At 44.9% G+C, this 26,505-nt stretch overlaps 1 protein-coding gene across 1 annotated transcript in view; it reads left to right on the plus strand.

Annotated features, from left to right (window-relative positions):
• The window catches only part of LOC310658140 (V-type proton ATPase subunit S1-like), a 48,853-nt gene that overhangs the window by 2,369 nt on the left and 19,979 nt on the right, over positions 1–26,505 (plus strand). Inside the window, exons 2-6 of the mRNA XM_083399906.1 lie at positions 7,859–7,988; positions 8,096–8,164; positions 10,845–11,038; positions 17,386–17,426; positions 18,252–18,337. Of these exons, the coding sequence (XP_083256032.1) occupies positions 7,859–7,988; positions 8,096–8,164; positions 10,845–11,038; positions 17,386–17,426; positions 18,252–18,337 (520 nt within the window). The remainder of the gene's footprint in view (positions 1–7,858; positions 7,989–8,095; positions 8,165–10,844; positions 11,039–17,385; positions 17,427–18,251; positions 18,338–26,505) is intronic.

Genomic DNA, 26,505 nt, shown 5'->3' on the forward strand with positions numbered 1-26,505 from the left:
ACATGGCAACATAATTTTATTAAGCTGTATTGACTTGCCTTCTGTGGCGCATTTGGCTGTTAACCAGAATCACATCTTCTTAGATAATTTTCTGCAAAATGGAAATATTAACAACTGTTTAGGGCAATGTGCCCTCTGCTGGTTTGGGGGCCCTGGAAAATTTGCTGCCTGATTGAGCCAGCCCAGAGCTTGTGTGTGTGTGTGTGCGTGTTTGTGTGTGTGTGAGAGAGAGAGGCTAAGTGCATTTTAAAAAAAACCTAAGTTCTGTAATTTTGAAAGCAAATAGTCAGTGGGGAAAAACAATAATGTATTCTGAAATAACACTGCTTATTAAAAATGAAAATGCTTTCAAGTTCCCTTCGCCCTTTATCCTTATCTGATAATGGCTGCACCTGTTGTCACCACAAACAGGTGAAACAGGAGCTCTTCTCGGTAGAAATAAGATGACCTAGAATTAGAAAACTTCAGTTCATGCAGGTAATAAAGCCAGGCTTCTCCCTGAAGAACAGCCAGAAACTTGCTCTGTGCAGTTTCTTTCTCCCCAATTCCATACTAAAGCCAGTTTATGTTTGTAGTGTGATGCAATCAGGAATCCGTGAACTTTGAATTTCAGGAATCCAACAGCCTGACCTAGGAGATGTTTGACAACAGGAAGGGGGAGGGTGAAGAAGGGTGTGGTTGTCCTTCTTGTATCTCCTCTATTATGGTGTCAAGAAGCTCTGCTGAGATAGGAAATGACTGCTGTGGTTTGAACTGTGATTGTGGGTTGCACAATCATTTTGTGCATAGTTTTGATGTGCCCATAAAGCAGGTCTGGACATAGTATGCCCATATCCTATTTCTACTTGAAGACATTATTCAGAAGTGGTCTGTGGTCCTCCAGATTCTTTCAGTCTCCAGCTCTCATTATCCCTGGCCCGCATGAAACTGTCAGCATCGCCCTTGAGCCAGTGCCACTAACTGGACTCATCCACTTCAGCCCCGACTGGGCTAGGTGAGCTGGGTAGCACTTCCAGAGACCACCTTCTGCACAGGAACAAGTCAAAGTGCTGTGGACTCACAGCTTAGAGTTGTGAGCACCGGATTCACTTCCACAAGTAGACAGTCGTCGCACAGCAGAGTACAGCAGATCTAGCAGAGTATATAAACAACTCGGAGAGCAGCTCTGTAGAATATCTTCTTTATTCTATAACTACAACTATAATACAACTATATACAGAGCTAAATGAGGTCTAAGCATAAATGAACGCATTGAGTGTCTGCAGCTGCTCTTAGCAGCAACCTTATCTAAACACACAATCTCTCTCAAACACTCTCTCTCTCTGACACACTGACTGACTGACCGACTCACTCACTGACCAACTCACTGACGGACTCTTTGATGTGGTGCTGGAGCAGAATAAGTAGAGAGCAGAACACGCCTCCTCCTCTCTGCAGAATCAGCAGACTCCTCAGGAGATTCTTGGATATGGGAGGGGTGAAATCTCCTCAGAAACATCTGGAGAGCCACATGTTCCTCATCCCTGTTCTGTCTGAAAGTCCATTCAGTCCTAAATCTGGTTCGCTAGTTGGTCAGGGAGCAGATTGGGGCAGAGAAATCTTGTTGGGTCAAGCAAGGAAAAAATCAAAGGTTGAAGAACTGCCAGATTCATGTATCTTTCCTCCCTTCTCCTTCCATCAGTTTATTTTTTTAAAAAAATCCCTTCCAATGCTTCCAATGGAAGGGGACATCGTTATGCCAGCTCCGCAGATGTTTGGGGAATGTGGCAGGGAAATTAAATAAGCCACACCAACCCCTCCCTCAGAGCACACACCCACACCCACACCCTTGCTGTTGGTGCACTAACAGCAGAGTGGCAATAGCTGTAGTCCTTTTCACGCTACCTGGGCAGAGGGATTCTCCCTCTACTGCCATGGCCACAGAGATCCACAACATGTCATGGCCCCTGAGGGACCACACAGTTGCACCCTTAATTCCTTTTTTGCAGGTACCTTTCAAAACCAGCAGAGAGCATGCACCACCTGAAAAGAGGGAGAAGAGGGAATGCCTTTGTTATTATCTTACATGGTGAAACAAACCTGGTCTGCCATCTAACACAACAATGCACGCATCTCCAGAGGCAAATGTGTGCAAATTCAATCAAGCTAAAACTCATACAGTTCATTGACTAAGGTCCCCCCACCCCAGCTAGATAGCAGCTCTAAGAAATGCTCACTACCACCTCTTGCTCAACGTAGAAAAGGTCAGTTTGTTTATGAAATATACTCAGAGTCGCAAAGTGATTTCATGCTCTTTATTCAGCTCATAGTGGTGAGGAGGAATGAATGAAAGTCCCCTTAAAGTATCTGCTTTATATACATTATTTACACAATGGGCTGCACATGATTGGCTAATTCTGGAATTCTACTGTAAGCCAATCAGGTTGTGGATTCACTTATATCTGGAGCATGATTGGGTGGTTCCTGCCAACCAGTCATACTGCTGCATTGTTCTAGGACCAATCAGACAGCTGCATTCTGAATCCTATTGTTCTAGGACCAATCAGACTGCTGCAATTTGGATCCTATTGTTCTAGGACAAATCAGACTGCTGCAGTTTGGATCCTATTCAACTCAGTACATAACAGTTTATTTCTAAAAAATGCTAGTTTGCTAGCAGGGGCGGAGGAAGGGCGGGTAAGGTGGGTGTGGCCCACCACGGGTGTCACCACTGAGGGGGGGGGTGACAAAATGATGGGTGGCACTCATCGCGGGGCCTGCAGCATGCCCGAGCCACGTGTCTCTCCTGGAATAGATGCGGTGGCTTGCGCATGCGCAGGCTTCACGCTGCCCAAGCAGTCCGCCTGCTGCCTCTCCCCCTGTCACGGTCCAGTTTATGTGCAGTCAAAATCCTGGTAGAGGACATCGGGACTGGGGGCAAGACAGTGGAGTAGGAGCAGGAACAGGAGTCAAGAAGCCAAGGGTCAGGAAACCAGGAGTCAAGGAGTCAAGGGTCCGAGGATCAGGAAGCAGGGAGTCAAGAAGCCAAACGTGGCAAGGCAGGAAGCGTGTTGCTGTGTCAAAGAGCCAAAGGGAAATGCTGACCTTAGATCCCTTCCCGGCTCTTGCCACCAGGTGCTGTGAGTTACCAATCGGCCTCACCTGCGTGGCCGTGCCTTGCCTCTTGAGAACCAACTTAGGAAAGCCCCAGGCCTGCAAAGTCCTACCGGTGACGGGGCCTGGTTTCTGCACGCACTCCTGACACCCCCAGCCCTATGGATTGCTCACCCCACCCCCTGGGTGCGCCACCCCAGGTGCCCGAGCAGCTTCCTCCACCGCTGTTTGCTAGCCATAGAGTAAAGGTAAAGGGACCCCTGACCATTAGGCCCAGTTGTGACCGATTCTGGAGTTGCGGTGCTCATCTCACTTTATTGGCCGAGGGAGCCAGTGTACAGCTTCCGGGTCATGTGGCCAGCATGACTAAGCCGCTTCTGGTGACCCAGAGCAGTGCACAGAAATGCCGTTTACCTTCCCGCCGGAGCGGTACCTATTTATCTACTTGCACTTTGACGTGCTTTCAAACTGCTAGGTTGGCAGGAGCAGGGACCGAGCAACGGGAGCTCACCCTGTCTTTGGGATTCGAACCACCGACCTTCTGATCGGCAAGTTCTAGGCTCTGTGGTTTAACCCACAGTGCCACCCGCAACCCTCAGCCATAGAGTAGGTAGGAGCAATTGTAAAGAAGGCCACATGCCTTGTTCTTTTGAAATATCCATAGCGTTCAATCAGAGGAAAACTTTGACAGTTTGTATAGTGACGGCCTGCTTTTGTGCGAAGATTGGAAGTGAAAGAAGCTCCTAAATGATTTCCCCCGATTTGACAGTGCCACTCTGACCAATATTTCCCCCTTCCTGCTTAAACGAGAGATGCGGGCTGTTTTATTTGGCATATGGAATGATCTGGTGAATACCAACAAGGTGAGCTATCTGACTGCATGGGCAGGAGATTTTTCTTTGAGGAATCAGACGTGCTAAATTTGAAGATGACATTTCATATCAGACCATTGTTGGGTTGCCACTCCAAATAAAATTCCCTCGGCTGGAAGTGAATTGGGCTGTCACAGTCATATCACTCAGCGAGCTGCTTCAGTACCTGTTTGAAATTCCACTAAAGCAGCCGCTGGTTTTAATTATGTAGCTCCAACTGCCGCCGTCGGCAACCAGAGCATCTTCCGTCGGTTTCTAGCAGCCGAATGCAGATCCTGAAATTGTTTTAATTGGGGCATCTGTTTACATGAGACCGAGCAGGAGAGGAGTCTTCTTGTTTGTTGGCCTTCTCTGGGTTGAAAACCATACCAAAAATGGTCAAAACTCAACAAATCCCCACTGTTTGGGCTGATAGATAACTTGTGGACTTGCAAGCTCTAAATGTTTGGTTGGCAAGTTGTTTGGCCGGAAGTGACTATGGACAGTTGCAGAGTGGGATAGTGATGGTCCTTACCTTTCAGCAGTTTTCTAGATGCCAGGAATAGTATTCCTTCTCTTTTTCTCTCATCTAAAGCAGTTCTGCAACCACATAGATCAGCTTTACTCATCCTGGTGCTCTCCATGTGTCTCTGCCTACAACTCCCATCAACCCCAGCCAGTGAAGCTATGCTCTCAATAGCCTCACCATCGTATTCCCATGCTGGCAGTGGCTTATGGGCATTGTAGTCCACAGCATCTGTCAGGGGTGGACTTTAGTAATCTTTTATAATAGGGAGCCATGCAAGACAAAAACCTGGCGCCCACAAATGGATCTTCTCAATTTTGCATCTTCTCAATTTTGCATCTTCTCGGCTTGGCACCCTGTGGGGGGAAACCACCAGCACCACCCAAAATCTAGAGCGCAGCTTGGTTGACCTGGAAATAACAACATGGGGAGGGCACCAAGCTGAGAAAGGTTGACCTGGAAATAACAACATGGGGAGGGAGGAGGTTGGTAGAAGATTGGCTTCCACTATTTGTCTCGAAAATGCAAAACAGTTCTGAAAGAAAAACAGTTGTTCTAAGAGTAGGATTCTAAATAGGCCATGAACCCATGAGAAGTAAAATGAGCTGCATTTTAACAATGAATCCTAGTTTCCCAAAAGTTTTCTGTGCTCATATCCCTTCAAATGTAATGTCATTTATTATTTTTGTTACATCTAATTAATTCTGATTCATGTTTCACATATTATTTTTAAATTAATAGCAGATTTTTTTAATTAAATAAAAAACCCTTGGAAAAATCCATCTGTGAGTATTTATTTCACACAAACTTGTGCTATTTTCACACATTATTTAAAACAAAATAGATGGGTGTTTGTTCTCTACAGAATCATTTTGGATGGTGTTTATTTATTTCTCTGCTCTGATGTGAACCACGTAGATAATTTAACAAAGCCAAAAATGCTACCGTGGACCCAAAACACCAATGAGCCCTCAGAGATTCTACTAATTAAATTAAAGGAAGAACTTCCCTTGATTTAGAGAGCTTATCAGATTTATAAAGCCACTTACAGAACCTGTAAAATATAATTATATTAGTCTGAATTATATATTTGTAAAACATGCAGATAAACATAATCCCATGTAACCACATATAATTAGCTCCTTCAACCTGAAATCTTATACACTCTTAGGAGTAGGGATGGCTGAACTAATTTCAGCACCGCACCGCATCCTATGCCCTTTTAAAATGTGTGTGTGTGTGTTTTATTGGGTTTTATTAGGTTTTTTTATTATGTATTTTGTGGTTTTATATTCTGATTTTATCCTGTGAACCGCCCTGACACCTTTGGGTATAGGGCGGTATACAAATTTAATAAATCACCATCATCATAGAGATTCCTTGCATTTTCCTCTGTCACCAGTCACTTAACTATCTGAAGCTGCCTCAAGAGTGCAATGAAGGAATGTTTTCCTTCATCCTCGAAATGATGGATCATGAAGAACACACAATAGCTCCCTGCTGGCAAAGCCCTGGTGTATTTTCTCCTTGCTCTCCTGTGCACTGGGAGTCATCCTTATGAAAATAAAGTTAATATATGGTTTGTACACTGATTAAGCAAAATGTGCTGTGCAATACTAGTTACATAATGTTCAACAGTTCCTTCCGTTAAGAACAGAGAGCAAACAATTCAGAATTCTGATGGCTTTCGCTGGTGAGATTTTACAGGTTTATTTATATCTTCTGCTCTGAACACTGTGATAGTAGATGCTTCTTTGTCTGCAAGTTCTAGGCATAGCTCTGAAGTAATTTCTAATCTCATGGGCTATGTATGTGCCTATTTAATGTCACCTTCAAGACACAAATGAATTTGAAGACGGTAAATGGAACATGTTTTAAAATGCTTATGGAAGCAACTCTTGGGAAAACGGCTTCACATTGTGTTACGTAACTCCTCTTGCACCCTCACATTAAATGGCTGGAATTCATTTCACCAACAGAATCAAAAGAAGACTTACAAAATTATATGCATTCACGTTTTTTTAATATTAGTTTTTCAAATATATAAATAGTTCTCAGCTTATGCATTTGTTTTCATGGATCCTGCCACAAAACTAGCCTACTTTAAAGTTGCACACTGTGGGTGAGAGAGGGAGAGACATTCCTGAGCAGAGATGGAGACATGATTGTGTGATTGTGCACAAGTGATGAGATATAGGGACATGTATGTGTGTGTCTACAGCCTCTCTGTATGGTGAGTGCATGTGTGTGCTCTCTGTTTGTGCAGGAGAGTGTGTGGTAATAATAATAACTATTTATTTATTTATTTATTTCCCGCCCATCTGGCTGGGTTTCCCCAGCCACTCTGGGCGGCTCCCAACAGAATATTAAAAACACGATAAAACGTCAAACATTAAAAACTTCCTGAAACAGGGTTGCCTTCAGATGTCTTCCAAAAGTCAGAGTTGTTTATTTTCTTGACATCTGATGGGAGGGCGTTCCTCAGGACGGGCACCACCACAGAGAAGGCTCTCTGCCTGGTTCCCTGTAGCCTCACTTCTTGAAGGGGGGGGGGACCACAGAAGGCCCTCAGAGCTGGACCTCAGTGTCCGAGCTGAACAATGGGGGTGGAGACGCTCCTTCAGGTATACTGGATCGAGGCCATTTAGGGCTTTAAAGATGAGCACCAACACTTTGAATTGTGCTTGGAAATGTACTGGGAGCCAATGTAGGTCTTTCAGGACCGGTGTTATGTGATCTCGGTGGCCGCTCCCAGTCATCAGTCTAGCTGCCGCATTCTGGATTAATTGTAGTTTCTGGGTCACCTTCAAAGGTAGCCCCACGTAGAGTGCATTGCAGTAGTCCAAGATGGTTGGCCATCTTGTATATTTCTTTGGTACCAGGAAATGCTCCCTATTGTTAATAGGTGACAACAGCATCAGTATTTTGTGATTGTGAAGGCCCGCAGGACATAGTACTGATTTCCCATGGTAGTGGAGCTGGGGCAAGCACCAATGACTCACTCTCATTTGGTGCAATGCTCTACCCCTGTGACAGACATTGTGTACTAGGCCGCACACCTCACGGTGGCCATTTTGTGACTGGGACCCTTGGCACCGGTCTCATTTTTCAAGTCTCTATAGCTCACAGTGATAAACATCATCTCTAAAATGTTGTAAATAATATTTTTATTGTGTAGAATTCAGTAGAGAAGCGGAAGGGGCAGCGGTAAGAAAGCCATTTTCTAATTTATCAACATGCAAACATCTGCACCTCTCTCTCTTTTACGGAAAAGAATACATACACACGCACTTCACAAACACCACACACACGTACAAATTGCTGTGCGAAATTTTCGATCCTGTTAAAAGAAAAGTAAACAGCCCTTTGAAAAATTAATTTCTTTCAGATCCTTCCAAGGCTTGGCAACCACTTTACATGAAGGGCATGTTATCTCAAAGCATGAGCTGCATACATTGCTGAAGCAAGCTCTGGCATCTCCAGACCCCAGAAACGTCGCCTTGTTTCTTCAAGATGCGGTAGGTGTCGGCAATTTGTCTTGTCTCATAGCCGAGGAGTGCAGCTTGTGTCTAATGAGCCGAGATGTCCCCCCCAGTGACCTATGCTATCTTTTTTTGTTTTTCAGCTTAGTGTGGATGACTTCACACGTTACGCCGGCTCCTCTGGAAATGAGACACCGTTTCGCAATGTTCAGGCAAGCATAACTATCTCATATGGCGTCTCCCAGCAGTTTTCAAAAGCAAAACAAAACGACGCCTGAAAGGAATGACAGAGACATTGCAATTCTGGTAACAGGCTGAAGGCTCTTTGCAGCTCGAGAAAGCGATAGTCATAAAATAAACTTAAGCACCTGCAATTTTTAGGAAAGTGTTTGAAGTTACCCAAGACTTGCTGTTTCTTCTGTGCGTGGATCTTTGGCAATGTGGGAGTTTCTCAGCTTCTCAGGGGTGGTACAGTTGAGGAGATTCTGTCAGGTTCAGAGGAATATTTTGTGAACTGAATTAAAGGTGATAACTAAGGGCTGTATTCAACTAAATTTTACACACGGTAGACCCATTGAAATGAATGAATTTACTCTGAGTTGAATACCTACATTTCCACTGGAGTTAAATGAATGATTGGTAGAAGAATTCTCATTCCAGCAATAGGGCATATGTTAAAAAACAAACAAACCTGGATGATAGGCAATCTAAATGCTTTAAGGAACGTAGTGATGCCAATTATCCATTGATTTGATGATGCTCACATAGCCATTACCTGAGAGGAAACAGATGGCTCTTTGATCTCCTTTAACAAAGAGTACTAATGAGTCTGTGTTTTGGAAAATGAACATGTACTGTAACTAAAATACTTATAAACAGGAATGGGGAACCCCAAGCCACGGCCAGATTTCTTAGGGATGTATGGATACAGTGGGGAGCAGGTTAGAAAGGAAAGGATTTTGCTGTTGTAGAATCATAGGATTGTAGAGTTAAATGGGACCACAATGCCCTGCAATTCAAGAACCTTTCACCCAACATGGGGATTGAACCCATTGCCCTGAGATTAAGAGTCCTATGCTCTATCAACTGAGCTATCCAGCAATTGAGGCTGGATAAGATCTGTAAGAAGATCAGCTGTGATAAATGTCTCAGAGGTTTTGTGTTCCTTGTAAATATGGAAAAAGTAGTCCGTGCATTTTGCAAGTGCATGCAATTTTAGGGATGCAATTGCATCCTGAAGCATGAGGCTTTAAATACAGTAAAATAGGACCTGGGCCAGAGAGATGTGGAGATCTGTGTTATCACCTGAACCTCAGGTCACTTCACTGCCTGATGACTGTAATAATCATCATGAGAGAATTGCGTGGCGAGTACCCGCCTCTCCCCTTGGAAAATAAAGACACAATTTAAGGTTAATGGGCAAAAAAAGGCCACAACTTTATTGATTGCAGGAATTGAGTGGTATTGGCTTAGGCAGTGGCGTAGCGTGGGTTGTCAGCACCCGGGGCAAGGCAAGTAATTTGCGCCCCCTAACCCGGGGCAAGGCAAGTAATTTGCGCCCCCCCCCGCTGCACTGTTCCTCCCCCAGATAGTCTCTCTCTCCGCACCGCACCGCACGCCTGGCACCCTCCCCTCCACAGTGGGCGGCGACCCGGCGGCTCGGATCGGATTCACACAGCCAGCACTGCAGTGAGAGAGAGTGAGTGAGCCAGGTAGGGGCAGAGAGCTGCGAGTGCGAGCGTGCCCCACCAGATGTTGCACCCGGTGCGGCCGGCCCCCCCTGCACCCCCCACGCTACGCCACTGGGCTTAGGCATTGGTTCTATCGATTAACTGGCTTCAGCCTGATTGCTTGAAGACTGGCAAGGGTTAACCGCCAGCAGGGGGAGTCCTGCTGATGCACATCAACTAGGAGCTCCCCCGGGGTCACCGCTTGGGGGCGTGCCTTAGGCCCACACCTCCATAGGCTTCGGACAGGGCAACGCCCCCCGGAATCCTTTACCAGACTACCCTTCAATTTGGGGGAAGGTGATGGCGCTTCCTCCCCCCCTCATCTGCATAACAATACCCTTACCAATGCCTAACCGCCAATGCCGAGGAAGTTGTGATGATTTGCTACGAGGTAGGCGAAAAACCAAATGGCTGGGGCCAATTTGCCAAGTGGAAAAAATTCCTACCAGGCCCCTTGACGGTGACCAACCAAAGTCCATAGCAAGGTCAGAGAGCCAAACCTAAGGGCGGGCGGGGTGGGAAACCGGAGCAGCTGGAGCGAAGAAGAGAGGGGAATCCTCGGCCACGCTGGCCCTAAATAGCCCGGGCTGATTGGCTGGCCAGGGAGATGACGCGTCCGAGGATTCCCCCAGTCTCTCGGGGGCTGTGATTCAGCCCCCGTACACATGGGGAGGGCGTGGAGCCCGCAACCCCACCTCCTTTCCAGCTCGGAAGTGGCTTTGTGAGGCTTCCTTAAAGTGCTAGTATGTCACATCATAGGACAGGACCATTCGTAGTTCACACACACACACACACACACACACAATATTTTAAACACAAGGTTGACTTTTTCATCAACCTATAAACTGCTTGCAAAACAGCCAATTTTCACATGTACACACAGAGATTAATTAACCTCCCCCCCCCAATAAAAACATTCAGAAAATTGTGAACACTTGAACATTTTTTTTGTTCAGCTTGATGATGATGATGATGATTATCGGGTTGTTTATATAATGAAATTGCATGTCAAATTCTTGTTGAGGATAACAGAGTTTATTTTGCATAATGGAGGCTCTAAAAGACTGTAATCAAGCCTATCAGAGTAAAAAAGAAAAAGAAAGCAATCATTCCTGCTTTAATCATCCAATTCATAATTAACTGTTCTTTGTGCTTACTACAGGAACTTCTGAGGACTTCATCATCTTCTTTAGTCTTGCCAGCTGTGGACTGCCATGCTGTGAGTCACCTTTCAGGGTACCTCCAAGAAACGCTGAACTGGGCCTTGGTAAATGTAGACGGCAAAGAAACATCCCAGCTGATGGTTAATGGATCCAAACCCAATGTGTTTGTGATAAAGCTACCACTGACCAGCAGGTATGAGGTGCCGTAAAGGCTATTATTATTATTATTATTTATTAAATTTGTATGCCACCTGTAGAAATAAGGGTGGACGACGCGGGAGTTGAATGCATGTGAGCTGTGCAGGAGCAACCAAGCAAGCAAGCTGCAGGCTAGTTTTGCAGAGCCTCTTTTTATTAGCAGAAATCAGCAGTTGGAAACGGTAGTGAAACCACCCTGAACTTAACAAATTTCCAGCAAGGCACATTTCCAGCGTTAGCTATTTACATGTCAAACCAAGTGCTTCCCCCAAATGTTCCCCTGATACTTGATAACAGCTGCTTCAGCCAGTGTGGTGTGGTGGTTCAGAGCAGTGGACTCGTAATCTGGTGAACCGGGTTCGCTTCCCCGCTCCTCCACATGCAGCTGCTGGATGACCTTGGGCTAGTCACACTTCTCTGAAGTCTCTCAGCCCCACTCACCTCACAGAGTGTTTGTTGTGGGGGAGGGAGGGAAAGGAGAATGTTAGCTGCTTTGAGACTCCTTCAGGTGGTGATAAAGTAGGATATCAAATCCAAACTCCTCCTCCTCCTCCTCCTCCTCCTCCTCCTCCTCCTCTTCTTCTTCTTCTTCACTCGTCGTGCTCCAGCCAAGTGGAACATTAAGCAAAGCTTCCTGCGAGGGTGGCAAAGGACAGAGACTGGGCATGGCGGCTAGACAAGCTGTGGCATGTCTTATACTCAGGTGGGGGTGTGCCCCCATGCTACATCCACCATCCCCACACCACCCTTCATCCAGAAATCTCAGGAAGTTCACAGCACTCTTGCATGCATGTACAAAACTCTTGTGGCTTTTTACGCAGGCCTTATGTAAGAATCATACATGAAATGAATGAAACTAAGTTAGTCACATTTAGAGGCGTTTTCTGTGTAGGACTTGCATTGGATACAGCTCATAGATACAGCATCTCCACCCCCTATTATTCAGCCCGGATGCTGAGATCCAGCTCTGAGGGTCTTCTGGTGGTTCCCTCACGGTAGAGAAGAGAAGCTACAGGGAACCAGAAGTGAGCAGTCCAATTGGAGAACAGCCTTTACCAAAGGTGTCATGGACTTTGAAGATGCTCAAACTCAGGACAAAAGGAAGAAATGAGCTAAGAGGAACGCACATTTGGCAAACCCTCACCGTGATCAACTCCTGCCTGGAAACCTATGTCCCCACTGTGGAAGGACATGTGGATCCAGAATTGGCCTCCACAATCACTTATGGAATCACTGTTAAGATCGTCTTCATGGAAGACAATCTTACTCGGCGATGAGTGATCGCCAAAGAAGAAGAAGAAAGACAGGGAACCAGGCAGAGAGTCTTCTCGGTAGTGACACATGCCCTGTGGAACACCCTCCCATCAGATGTCAAGGAGATGAGTAACTATACAACCTTTAGAAGACATCTAAAAGCCCAGTATACCTGAAGGAGTGTCTCCACCCCCATCGTTCAACCCAGAATCTTGAGGTCCAGCACCGAGGGCCTTCTGCGGTTCCCTCACTGCGAGAAGCGAAGTTACAGGGAACCAGGCAGAGGGCCTTTTTGATAGTGGCGCCCTCCCTGTGGAACGCCCTCCCACCAGATGTCAAAGAGAACAACACCTACCAGACTTTTAGAAGACATCTGAAGGCAGCCCTGTTTAGGGAAGTTTTTAATGATTGATGTTTTAATGTATTTTTACTCTTTTGTTCGAAGCCGCCCAGAGTGGCTGGGGAAACCCAGCCGGATGGGTGGGGTATAAATAATTATTTATTGATTGTTGTTGTTATCTGTATAGGGAATTTTTTAAAATATGTAATGTTTTAAGTTTTTATATATGTTGGAAGCCGCCCAGAGCATCTGCGGCAACCCAGCCAGATGGGCAGGGTACTACTACTACTACTACTAGTTGTTATGATGGTGAAAGGTTTTGACCACCAGATACTGATGTTCCAAAAGGCCAAGATTGCCGCACGTTATGTTATCACTTCTTTAATTAATGTTAAGGCACTCTGGTTTCTATAGCCTGCGGTGGAAAACCTGTAGCCCTTCAGGTGAGGTTTGATTCCAACTCCCATCACCCAGCATGACCTCTGAGCCAGACAACTCCCATCATTCTTGACCATTGGCCATGCTGCCAGGGGCTGTTTAGAGGTGTAGTCCAATGCATCTGGACTATAAGTTGAAGAAAGCCGATCAAGGATTTTGGGAACCATAGTCCAACAAGTTCCAGAGAGTCACAGGCTCCCCCAGTATGTGTTATAAATTTATGGTGTGGACATGACCTTTGAGAATCATCTTTCCAAGCTACCTGGAGATGACGGGTATTGAACCTGAGTCCTTCCACATGCAAAATTTATGTGCTATGATTGATCTATGGGCCTTTCCCTAAGGGGAAGAACTGAGGAACAATGTTAGGAAAAGCAACATGCCAAACACATTCCATATTATTAAATTTTCCAAGTGCATCATTTGAATAAAGCTGGGAGGCGAGTCATTCATCTTGACTCCTATTGCCTGACACCAAGAAACAGGCAAAAATAAAATAGGTGACGCATTTGTAAATGATAAATGGATTTATTTTAAAAAGGAACCCTGAACAGTTCTGCGAAATCCAGTATCGTCTGAGTAAACAGAAAAAAAGATATTGATATAATAAAAATGTTTTAGATGTGCTGTGTCTCTTTCATTATCCGTAACCTCCTAAGGTTCTGTTCACCTGACTTACGCCATCATTTGTTGTATGTTAAAAGTCAGCACAGAGTGATTTTTCACCTTCATAGTACTATGGTGAACCTGCCTTCTGAATATTTTATCCTCTGGGACAACCACAGAAAAATGAATGCGGGTAACCGGCGGGTAAAATTATTGCCTTATCATGTAGCATCATATTCAGAAGACAATTTCATGCCTCGCCTCGCATTTTCTTAGAAGGCTTTTTGGAATGACTCCTGAGAATTCCCACACACATGCATGTATGCACGCATTTACACAACTCTGAATGGTTTGAGAGTGTTTCTTGTGATTTTTATCCAAATGCACCACCTTGTAGTATAAAGCAATCGCTTAAAAACCTCACCTATGCAAACAATTCCACAGGCATTGCCCTCTACCCTACCATATCCCAATGCACACAACACACAGATACCATACAGCCAGTTTCCTCCAGAAACACATGTGTATCTAACATGCGTACTGGAATTCAACAACATCCTCACCTCTGGCTCCCAGAAAAGGCGGCACAACTTGAGAGAACCAGGTGGCAATTTAATGCATCTTTAGCATGAGGTCAACTACGCTAAAGTTTGGAAGTTTTGCTCCCCCAAGCAGCTTAGCTGGACCTGGCTAGTTTCAGAGGTATGCTTGGGGATAATTGCATTGTCCCTTTCGAAACAACTCATGTAGTTTCAGTGGCATGTGGGGAGGCATGCTGGCTCCTGTCTCCCCTTTACAGAGGACAGCATTTCCATTGCAAGAGTTGTCGGGAAGTGCGGTCCTCTATCTAAAGTCCAAATATGGTTTAAATGTAGAGAACTATAAGACAGGAGAGCAGCAGGGGCCTTGAGGTTACTAATCAACAGCACACCAACCCAGTGGTGGAGGAAGACTCTCGGGCACCTGGGGCGGTGTGCTCAGGGCGAACTGCCCATAGGGGCGGGGTGAACTGCCCATAAGGACAGGGCGCATGGTGTCGAGGAGGAGGAGGAGGAGGAGAAGGAGGAGAAGGAGAAGGAGAAGGAGAAGGAGAAGGAGAAGGAGGAGGAGGAGGAGGAGAAGAAGTTTGGATTTGATATCCCACTTTATCACTACCTGAAGGAATCTCAAAGCAGCTAACATTCTCGTTTCCCTTCCTCCCCCACAACAAACACTCTGTGAGGTGAGTGGGACTGAGACATTTCAAGAAGTGTGACTAGCCCAAGGTCACCCAGCAACTGCATGTGGAGGAGCGGAGACGCAAACCCGGTCCCCCAGATTACAACTCTACCGCTCTTAACCACTATACTACACTGGCTCCCTCCCATAGGGAGGGACAGGATGGGCAGCGCCCATAGGGACGTACGGGGCACACGGCACCCATAGGGACAGGGCGTGCTGTGGGGCCTCAGCTGTCCTACATCTGGGGGGAAGAGGCAGTGGGCAGACAGCATAGAGTGTCACAGTCCAGTTTACAGGCGGTCAAAGTCCTGGCGGAGGACGTCCAGACCGGGGCAAGATGGCGGGGTGAGAGCAGGAACGAGAGTCTGGAAGCCAGGAGTCCAGAAGCCAAGGGTCAGAGAGCCGGGAGTCAAGAAGACAAAGGTCTGAGGATCAGGAAACCAGGAGTCAAGAAGCCAAGGGTCTGAGGATCAGGAAGCAAGGAGTCAAGAAGCCAAACGCAGCAAGCTAGGGAGTGTGTTGCTGTGGCAAAGAGCCAAAGGGAAATGCTGACCTTATATCCCTTCCCGGCTCTTGCCACCAGGTGCTGTGAGTTATCAATCGGCCTCACCTGTGCAGCCACGCCTTGCCTCTTCAGAACAAATTTAGGAAAGCCCTAGTCCTGCGAAGCCCTACTGGTCACAGGGCCTGGCTCCTGCCCGCACTCCTGACATAGGGCCCATGGGCACTGGAGACACATGGCTTGGGAGTGCTGCAGGCCCCACAGTGAAGGCTGCCCGCCATTTTGTCACCCCCCTCAGTGGTAACACCCGGGGTGAGCTGCACCTATTGCACCCCATTTCTACGCCCCTGCACCTATCTGTTCAAGGGCGACATCATGGCCCCTATTTTTCTTGGACTAGATAAACTAAAATTACGTATTATGCAAGATACCTAGATTGCATTTAATGGCTCTGTTGGACTACCCTGAATGGACTTGTTAATCTAATATAGACATTTCTGCCTCCCTGTCTTGCTCTTCAAACATGATCTCTCATTATAGGCTGTCCTATAGGTGTTGTCAATAGTCACATTATGTAAAGTCATTCAATGGAGGTATAAATTATTGAGTCTGACAAGGATCTGATTATCTGTCTTATCCAATACCAGCTTGTTCTTCTGTCAGTTTACCCATCGTTGGATTAGTTTTTTAATCAGCTTTTCCTTACTCAACAGCAAATTACCCTGAAAACATTAGGTCTCTTAGGAAGGCAATCATTGTTAATAACAAATCTAAGTTTTAAGGGGCCAGCCTAAACCCAGCGCATTCATTGTTTTTCCCCGTGGAAAGTTTTATTAATTTTTTAAACAATAAAACAAAAATTGCAAGGCAACAATTTCATCAAAAACAAGAAAGCTGGTATACACATTTACATCCAGTTTATATAATTTATGGGTTGTGCAACTGTTTCTACAGTATGTTATCAATGTACATATCCTCTTCATAGGCTTTATTGAGATAAGGGGGGAGAAAAAGATCCCCGCCTTATTAACATATGCAAAAAAGGAAGCCATATGTTGCCAAAATTGCCAATTTTTGTTATCCCTTTTCATACCCTCCAACATAAAACAAAGGAAAATCGGGATGCACCTTTTTGGGGGTCGTGCTCCTGTGTAAGTTGTGATTTTTTGAGAACGCACCTTCCCCAATTGCTCATATTTCGGGGCTGAGTTCTCGTGGGAGCCAGGTGACTTGTGTGAGAGCACGCCCCACACCCCAAAATAGGCATCTTGGAGAGCTGTGCTTTAACAGGAAACAAAACAAGACATCCCAGGATCCAATCAGAAACCAGGATGGCTTCTGTAATTCTAGGATGTCAAAGTGCAACAGTTGAGGGGCATACCTTTGATTGCTCTTCTATGTCACAATGCATTCATGTGGCATGAGGGGAAAGGTTAGCTTCCCAATGCCATGGTCCCAATCTGGATGAGCCCCTCCCCTCACTAAATAGCCTTGGGACCATGATGTTGGGGGGCGGGGGTCATTAACCCTTTATCTCATGCCACTGTCCAATTCCCATTTTGTATTCTGCATTTTGCAATCTCTACTGAAGACAACTGGCATCTTTCGGAATTAAATTAAACCGCTGGTTGAAGATTAGATTTCCAGCTCTGGAGTTATCCTTGCATTCTATATGTGATCTGATTTTGCAGCCCTCCCCCCTTTCTGGAATACTGTTCCCTTACTGATTCCACTGGTTGCTTCATCTTGGAGCATGCCCTGTCTAGCAAAGCTAAAATCCTTAAAATAAAATTTAAAAATTCCAGAGCTAAGTTGTTCGGTTGTTATATTTCTGTGCTGTTCTTTTTTCTTTCCTGTGTTTTCATTTTCATTCAAGTCATAGTACAGTAATATTGTTGTTTCAACTGCAAGTGGTAGGCCATGTCAGTATTCTTCCCCTTCCAACATTTTCATTTTCTTTCTTTCTATGTTTCCCTTGTAGGACGAATGACCTATCCACTCAAAAGCAGCTCTTGGAAAATGGTAAGTGAAACAATCCACAAGTGAGCCAGGTTGTTATTAACAATTAAGCATGAAAGATCAGCATTCGGGGGGGCAAGAGGCTTTCATGAATATTCCCTTGCTAGAGAAAGAATAACGTGTACAAAGTGAACAGAGATCTAGCTGCAGTGGATCCACTGTGATCCGCACCTACTCTGTGGGTATGTGTCCTCAGATACCATGGTTCTTATAAAAATCCGCTAAGTTCTTCTTGGGGTCATATGCCAGTTGAGCCCAACAATAAGCAATTTCATTTTTATTTAATTAATTAGTACAGCAATCTCTCTATCATAGAACTCAAGGCATGAAACATCACCGTTTCCCCAAATTCATGGTCAATGGTCAGTGATGTCAGAAGTTGTAGACCAACAACATATGGAGGAATACAGATCTCCTCTTATTGTAAAGGAATTTTTTAACCACTTCATGTGTTATCACCCCAGTTCACATGTCAACCAAATTCATATCTTAGCAAAAAATTGAGCTGCCTGAATAGTATTTGGGCAGTGCTGGTGGTCTGCCTACTTCATCTAATCTTTCCCTCACTTCAACTTGCTTTTTAATCATTTTCAATAGTCACTAAACCTCTGGACCTTTTCTGAAACATTGTTTTGATTGGGGAAACTTAGATGTTATACTTTGCTTTTGTAATTTGTCAAGTACATTGTTTAATGGTTAATATTTCAATATAAATGAGCACGGACACTTCTTTACTGCCTGAGAATTGTTGCCTTCCAAGATATCGTAGCAATTTTGGGTGAACGTAATGACATTGTTAAGCAGTTATAATAAATTTTATGTCTGCAGACAAAATAATTGGAGAGTATACTAAGTCTCTGCAGCAACAAGGAATTGAGTCTGTGGTCATTTATACAGCAAGGCGACCTTCAAAGGTGAGTATTTTCCAGAGCCAAGAGTCCTCAAATGTTTGGCATGTGGCAAATTAGCAGATATAGTGTTTGATTTTCCCCATTTCACAAGTGTTGTGTTCGCTGTATATTATTTTGCTCAGCAAATGGGGTGAGACTCTGTGCTTAAAGTCAAAGCAGCCAAGGCTTCTAGCAAGAAACTTAGAATATGAATGTTACTAACAACGATGAACACTTTAAATATAGCACTAATGTTCTGCCATAAGGATTAGGCAACTGTTATGTTTTGGGTGAAAGGACAGTCCCCACATCCTAACTTCAAACAAGACACAAGATTTGGTAAGAAAAATGAAATAAGATGGGTTATGTTTTTACACTGGTAGGGTTATTGGCCCCTGGAGTGCTCTCAGACAGAAAAACAGATGGCTTCTAATGTGCACACACAGCTGTGTGGAAACAGGAGCTGCTCGTTCATTTAAATATTGTGGAGACAACCATTCACTCATCGCCGTATTGTAATGCGACATTTTATGAAGTTAATTGGTTAGGCTAAGGCTGGGCTCCCTGATGGATATCCTCCAAATATTGCTGGATCACAACTCCCATCCTTCTTTACCATTGATGATGATGAGAGGTGAAGTTCAACAAGACTTGGAGGACCAAAGATCCCTCAGCCTTGTGCTGGGCCCTGATCCTACAGAGCTTCATGCGCTCATTATAATCTGCAGAATTCATGTATTTAGCAACTTTCTCTCACCCCCTGTTTTTCACTTGTCCTTCTGCAAACCTGAAGGTTTCCCAAAGCCTGCTGATACCTCCATTTTGTACATGGATGGTGCTGTTTTGTTTTTCTCCATAAGGATACACACTCAGAGTGAATTAACAATTTGTATACAGCAGCATTCTCCAACCCAGTGCCCTCCAAATGTTGGATTACAACTCCTTTCAGCCCTAGCCAACATGGCCAGGGATCAAGGATGATGGGATTTGGAGTCCAACAAAACTTTGGAGTCCATCAGGTTGATGAACTTCAAAACCTGCAATGGACCATCCAAAGTAACACACAGTATCTGGTTCCAGAGACCTAGCAGTCTCTTAGCAGAACTCTCTCAAAAAAGGTTGGTGGAGCTTAATTTAAGTGATACTGTAATGGACAGAAACCAGAACCTTCATTCATAATCCATCATTGATGTACATATTTTATTTCCCCTTCTGATGAAGGCATTGTTCAGTGCCTGAAGAATTGGAAACACAAAATTAAACTTCTTTGGTTTAGTGATCTTTACTGAGCATCACAGACCTCACAAATTTTACGTGCAGCTGAGGTCAAGATGGGCATGAATTGTCTGATTCATGGGTCAAAGATAATGGATTAATTCCAGAGTAACAGAGCCATCATGGAGAGCTGGTGAGGTGACTCTCTGTAGGCTCTTTGCATATACTGCAAAGAGTTCTGCAGGCATATATCTGCTGCTGGTGATATTTTCCCCAGTAGTGTGATATGAGACACCCGAACAGAGCATTCTGAGGGTTGATTGAAGAGAGGGCAGAAGTGGCCTTGGACCCATGAGGTTTAAAGCTTCTTCATCCCTCCAACAGGCCCCAAGGTTGGGCTTATCACCTACATCAGCTTGTAGCTGTCATAGTTAATTTATTAGCTTCAGTGGGTGTGAAATTTTAAAAATGAGATCTGCAGGGGCAAATAAGAAAATCCGCACCTCCCATCCTGGTTAGCATGACAGACAATCTGCCATTCCCTTCCCTGTGTACCCCTTTGGTTTTCTCTGCCAATCAGTACAGTGGTACCTCGGGTTAAGTACTTAATTCGTTCTGGAGGTCCATTCTTAACCTGAAACTGTTCTTAACCTGAAGCACCACTTTAGCTAATGGGGCCTCTGCTGCCGCTGCACTGCCGCTGCACGATTTCTGTTCTCATCCTGAAGCAAAGTTCTTAACCCGAGGTACTATTTCTGGGTTAGCGGAGTCTGTAACCTGAAGCGTATGTAACCTGAAGCATATGTAACCCGAGGTACCACTGTATAATTTAGTTCCCATTCAAAGGTGGGTGGGGAATCCTGACTTCAGCTCCATTGATTTCAGTGGGAACTATGTGCTTACAATCCTAACCATGTCTGCTAAATTAATTCAGTGGGGCTCATGCCCAAACAGTTGGGGTTAGGATTTCAGCCTTAGTTTGGCTCCAACAGATGCAAGGGTAACTCAGCTACTGTCATTTTCAATGCATTACGAGTGCTGGAGGGGGGGAAACGAATGCACAGGAGACAGGCGAAAGGGAACAAGGCGTCCCATCCATTCCCCAGCTTTTTTTTACTATTTTCCTCTCCATTTGAGCACTGCTTTACATTAAGAAACTAAATTTTAACTTGTAGCTGTAGACAATATACTTAATTATTTCCCAGCTGGGTCAGCCAGAATCCTACATGCAAAACAAAGCAGAGTTTAAAATAATTACAGCAGAACTGCTTCAAGCTGGCTGAAGCTAGCTGTGCGTTACTCTGGGGAAAGCAAACATCAGTTTGACTAGATAGTAGACGGAACGGCGCAGAGGCTGTGAAATATGCTTGTTAGTAGTGTCTTGTTATTCATTCTGTGCGATAGTCCTATATTTGGTAAAAGGAAGAACACTAGTTTCTGCACTGGAATTTTGTTGTTTGTTTTTCTGCCGGAACTGAAATAGCATCTCTTTTGATTTTGATAGTACCTTGGTTTTCTTACAGTGATAAAGGGGGATTTTATACCCATTATGCCACCGTACTCTTATGAAGGTTAGAGACAAAGTGTACACAAATGGATAGGCCAGCAATGACATTTGTTCTCATTTCCTAGCATGACACCTGAAAAAAAATCCAGAGCAGATACTAAATTGGGGAATTTGTCACTATAGCAAGGAGAAGGTTAGAGACAAGGTCTGCTTCCAGATGAGGGGCTCTTAGCTGTAAGCTACACACAGGATTGCAATGGACTTTCAACACTTTCTTCAGGAGTGGGGAATCTTTTTCAGCTTGAGGTCCACATTCTCTTCCGGGACAGGAAAAGTGGACAGGAGAATGAATGTAAATTGGAGCAGTAGGCTAGTTTTACATGTACTCAGACAGCCCTCTCTGTCCAGGGCTGCCTTCGGACGTCTTCTGAAGGTTGTGTAATTACTTATCTCCTTGGTTCGGGGGTTGCATAACTCCATACGCTCCAACATTTCTCCCATGATAATAGGGACGTCCTAAGCAAAATTGGATCAAATCAGAAACCAGGACAGCTTCTGTAAATCCTGGAAAATAGGACACTTGGAGGGTCTTTAAGAAGCTTTGTCAGAGTTCAAGGATATATTCAAACCAGGCAAAGTCACTCAGGGAGATGCAAAAGAGGGCTTGTGAGTAGTGTAGCAGAGACAGGAGTATGGCCTGGGGACCAGAGTCCAGAAGTCCAGACACAGAGGGACAAAGGGCTGGAGGGCCACATTTGGCCCCTGGATCAGAGGTTCCCAATCCGTGGTGTACATCCCGCTATGTTCTGTCCACACCAATGGGTGTGTTTTAGGCTGTATCCTTTGAAAGCACTATGAAACCACTTCAATCAGCCATGCCTTTGCCCAAAGAGTCATGAGGGCTGTAGCTTGTTAAGGGTGCTGAGGCTTGTTAGGAGACCCCTATTCTCCTCATGGAGCCACATTTCCCAGAGTTCCCTGGGAACAGGGATTGGTTGCTGAGCCACTCTAGGAATTGTAGCTTGGCGGGTGGGGGGAGAAAGGTGTCCCAAGAACTCTCGGCACCCTTAACAGATGACAGACCCAGGGTTCTTTGTGGGTGGGACTGATTAAAGACTGATTATAGTGGTATCTGATATATAGTGATATATATATCTGATATATAGTGATATATCTGATATATAGTGGTAAGGGACGCGGGTGGCGCTGTGGGTAAAAGCCTCAGTGCCTAGGGCTTGCCGATCGAAAGGTTGGCGGTTCGAATCCCCGCGGCGGGGTGCGCTCCCGTTGCTCGGTCCCAGCGCCTGCCAACCTAGCAGTTCGAAAGCACTCTCGGGTGCAAGTAGATAAATAGGGACCACTTACTAGCGGGAAGGTAAACGGCGTTTCCGTGTGCGGCTCTGGCTCGCCAGAGCAGCGATGTCACGCTGGCCACGTGACCCGGAAGTGTCTCTGGACAGCGCTGGCCCCCGGCCTCTTGAGTGAGATGGGCGCACAACCCTAGAGTCTGTCAAGACTGGCCCGTACGGGCAGGGGTACCTTTACCTTTACCTATAGTGGTATCATAGTGCTTTCAGTGAATGGTGTGACTGTGGCCTTAGTTGCTTTGAAACTCAGCACACTATAGTCGTTGCTGTGGGTGGCATTTTCTGACACCCCATCACAGATGGGAGTTGTAATTCAGCAGCATCTGAAAGGTCAAAGGTTCCCCGCACCTGATCTATACCTGACACACATACAGTCATAAAGGTGTAGAGTTTGACCACAGAATCTACTGAACTTAGTAATAATTTTATTATTTATACCCTGCCCATCTGGCTGGGTTTCTTCAGCCACTGTGGACGGCTTCTAGCACATATAAAAACATAATAAAACGTCCAACATTAAAAACTTCCCAATACAGGGCTGCCTTCGGATGTCTTCTAAAAGTAGTGTAGTTCTTTATCTCCTTGACATCTGCTGGGAGGGCGTTCCACAGGGTGGATGCCACTGCTGAGAAGGCCCTCTGCCTGGTTCCCTGTAACTTCACTTCTCGCAGTGAGGGAACTGCCAAAAGACCCTTGGAGCTGGATCTCAGTGTCTGAGCTGAATGATGGTAGTGTAGACACGCCTTCAGGTATACTAACCTGAGGGCTGAAAAGGTCAGCAGCAACTATTTGAAGTGTGCTCGGAAACGTACTAGGAGCCAGTGAAGATCCTTTAGGACCAGTGTTATATGGTCCTGGCAGTCACTCCTAGTTACCAGTCTAGCTACCAGTCTAGCTACTCCTAGTTACCTGTCTAGCTACCAGGTGGTTTCTGGGCCACCTTCAAAGGTAGCCCCACATAGAGCACATTGCAGTAGTGCAAGCAGGAGGTAACCAGAGCATGCACCACTCTGACGAAACAGTCTGCGGGCAGGCTGGTAGAAAGCTTCCGTGGTACTGATAGACCTTCTGTGGGCACAGAATTGACCTGTGCCTCCCTGGACAGCTCTGGGTCTAAAATGACTCCCAGGTTGCGCACCTGGTCCTTCAGGGGAACTGTTACCCCATCAGGACCAAGGAGTCCCCCATACCTGCCCCCCAAAACAGTATTTCTGTCTTGTCAAATTCAACCTCAATCCATTAGGGGCTGGGGCTGGGGCTGCCACTGTGATTCCACTCCATCTGAATGTACATGGTTGCAAGGTATTCCTGAAAGAATAGTATGTAGTTTTTTGGCTAGGTCCAGCTCATAGTAACCTGCAGAACAAGAAAAACGCAGACTGGAATGCCTCCGGATTCCAGTATTGAAAACAAAATGATGGCATTGCCTCATGACACATGGTGGAACAAAACTCTAAGCACTGCAGCCAGGCACCGAAAGGGCATCAGTATTGTAAGGTTTTCACATATTAAATAACGATTCGATCACCTGTAGACAAAGATGACATTCTCACAATGCAAAATTGCTTGGAAAAGTCATCATGCTTTCTGCACGCCAAGATTAAAATCTTGAGCACGCTGGCTCTTGAATAGGCCCCATTGGAGGCAGCAGAACTTTCTTCTGCGTAAACAAGCTTAGACTCAGGTCACCAAAGTTGTTAATGCTAACCGTGCTCCCCCCACAACCCCCCCCCCGAGAATAAAGCATGAACTTTCCCTCAATACCACACACAATTCTGTTTTCAAGGAAGTGGTGAGAGGCGTAGGCATGGGTGAAAGGATGTACCTCCCAGATCCCCCACCTGAGAAAAGTCGCACTCATTTATTACTGCAGCAGTTATTTTTTGCAGCTTTACACAGTTGCAAAGCATGTACAAGCCATGGCGCTAGCCAGAGAGGCCTCTAATGATTTGTTACCGGCTGTGATCAAAGTCATCCATGAATGTGAAAGAGTGCATTTTTCAGAAGGAGCACATTTCCTGAAAGTTTCATTTCATCTTTGCGAAAAGTCAAAGAGCCCATTCCAGTTTCAACAAGTTAAGCTGAATCCTGTTTTGAAAATACAGTGCCTGCTGTGCACTTGTAAATGCAACCACTGCCTCAATTTTCTCTACTTTCTTCTTGTGAATAGGCTCTAATCTAACGCTCGCCAGCATCCTCCTGGCTCGTTGATCCATACAGACTGCTGCGATTTCATTTCCTTGTGGCTCAAGTCCTCTGCTTTTATGGATGTGCACTCTCGCCTAAATGCTGATTCCTATACATTGCCACGCCAATCATGTCTTTCCATGCAACAATCTTTTTCTAAAAGGGTATCTTCCGCAGAATCTGGAGTTTTTAAGGCTGCATATTGTTAGCTTTAAGACCATACGTACATTTTTTTGAAGGGAGATATCGATCTTTAATTATTATTTTCTTTCATCTTTCGAATGCTCTTCAGGTTCGGCGTGTTGATTTTAACGGTACAAAGAGGTAGCTTGTAGGAATAAGAAGACAAACTTTGCATTCTGTTTGGCTAAGCAAATGGAAATTGCAAGTAACTACCTGGAAGACGTATCCCCCTCTCTGTTTTAGCTGTTCAGTTCCCTCACCACAGTAAGCCACAGTTAACTTATCTGGGATATTTTACTTCTTTCCAGAAGTAAAGTGTGAGCCAGTGTGGTGTAGTGGTTAAGAGTGGTAGTCTCGTAATCTGGGGAACCGGGTTCGCGTCTCCGCTCCTCCACATGCAGCTGCTGGGTGACCTTGGGCCAGTCACACTTCTCTGAAGCCTCTCAGCCCCACTCACCTCACAGAGTGTTTGTTGTGGGGGAGGAAGGGAAAGGAGAATGTTAGCTGCTTTGAGACTCCTGAAGGGGAGTGAAAGGCAGGATATCAAATCCAAACTCTTCTCCTTCTTCTTTCCACTGGTGCAAGGAGGAAACAAACCTGATCCCTGGATTAGTCTTCTATCCAAAACCACTGGTTTTGATTTGTTTCACTTTAACCAACAACAATCAGTTACAAGCCCAAAACAAGGCTTGGCTCCAGATCATGGTTTGTTGGGAGAACAGCAAACCATGGTTCCTGAATCAGACACAATGTTAAGCCACTTTCCGTCTCTAATGGGAAGGAGCCAATTGCACATGACTGGCTTATCCAATATAAGTAGGGATTGGTGAATAGGTCAATATCTCCCAGTTTCTCCTTTTTCTAACCTTCAGTTCTCCACGTTTCTATATCAGCTTGCAGTTTTTTGTTTTGGAAGGAAAAAGATCTCATGAACATTCACCAGCATTTTCGTGTGAATTTCTCCTACTGTACTCGTATCTGCATGCGATTTTCCTGACTATACACATTTTTGCAAACCCATTTTGCAAACATATTGACTTTTTGTATGCTATTTTTAACTAATACATGCATTTATGCACACACTTTACTATAGCAAATGCGCTTTCCTACACATTACTTGGCTGGAGAACAGCATTGCAAAATTCAGATAAGTGTTTTGCATTCGGATAATAATTTTGAAGGCTATATGCGTGTTTCGAATTGCAAATTGTTTCAGAAAATGCAGACTTTGTAAGTTTACTTTTAAATATGAACAGAACCAAAGTTCTTCCCCAAGTCTAATGTGTTGACATGTCCTCGTGTTCAAAAATCACCATATAAAAATTCTCAGCCAGTATCCCTCCTCATTTTCACTTCCAGCCTTCCTCATTTCCCAAGCTGTTCTCGTTTTGGCAATGTTTATTTTTTACAGAGAATTTTTAAAAGCCCTTTCATATACAATGTTTTGCAAAGGCATTCTTTTAGCAGAATTTAGTGCTATATTTCATTTTTCTGGTTACCTATTAATTCACCTATCCACCTATAACCCCCAGACAATGTAATGGGGGGCACATCTCTAGTAGTGCATGGCAGTTCTCGGTTTTCTGCATATATTTCAAAGACATTAACTCCCATCCCCTAGTTTTTGCTTTCCGCTAGCTCCAAGTAACATCCAATAATTATATGCGGAGAGATGAATAGGTATTAACATCAGTTTCCATGGAACTAAATCAGAGACATTTTCTCCCCACACA

The sequence above is a fragment of the Podarcis tiliguerta genome (assembly GCF_965153285.1).
Source record: "Podarcis tiliguerta genome assembly, chromosome: 10".
Taxonomy (NCBI): Eukaryota; Metazoa; Chordata; class Lepidosauria; order Squamata; family Lacertidae; genus Podarcis; species Podarcis tiliguerta.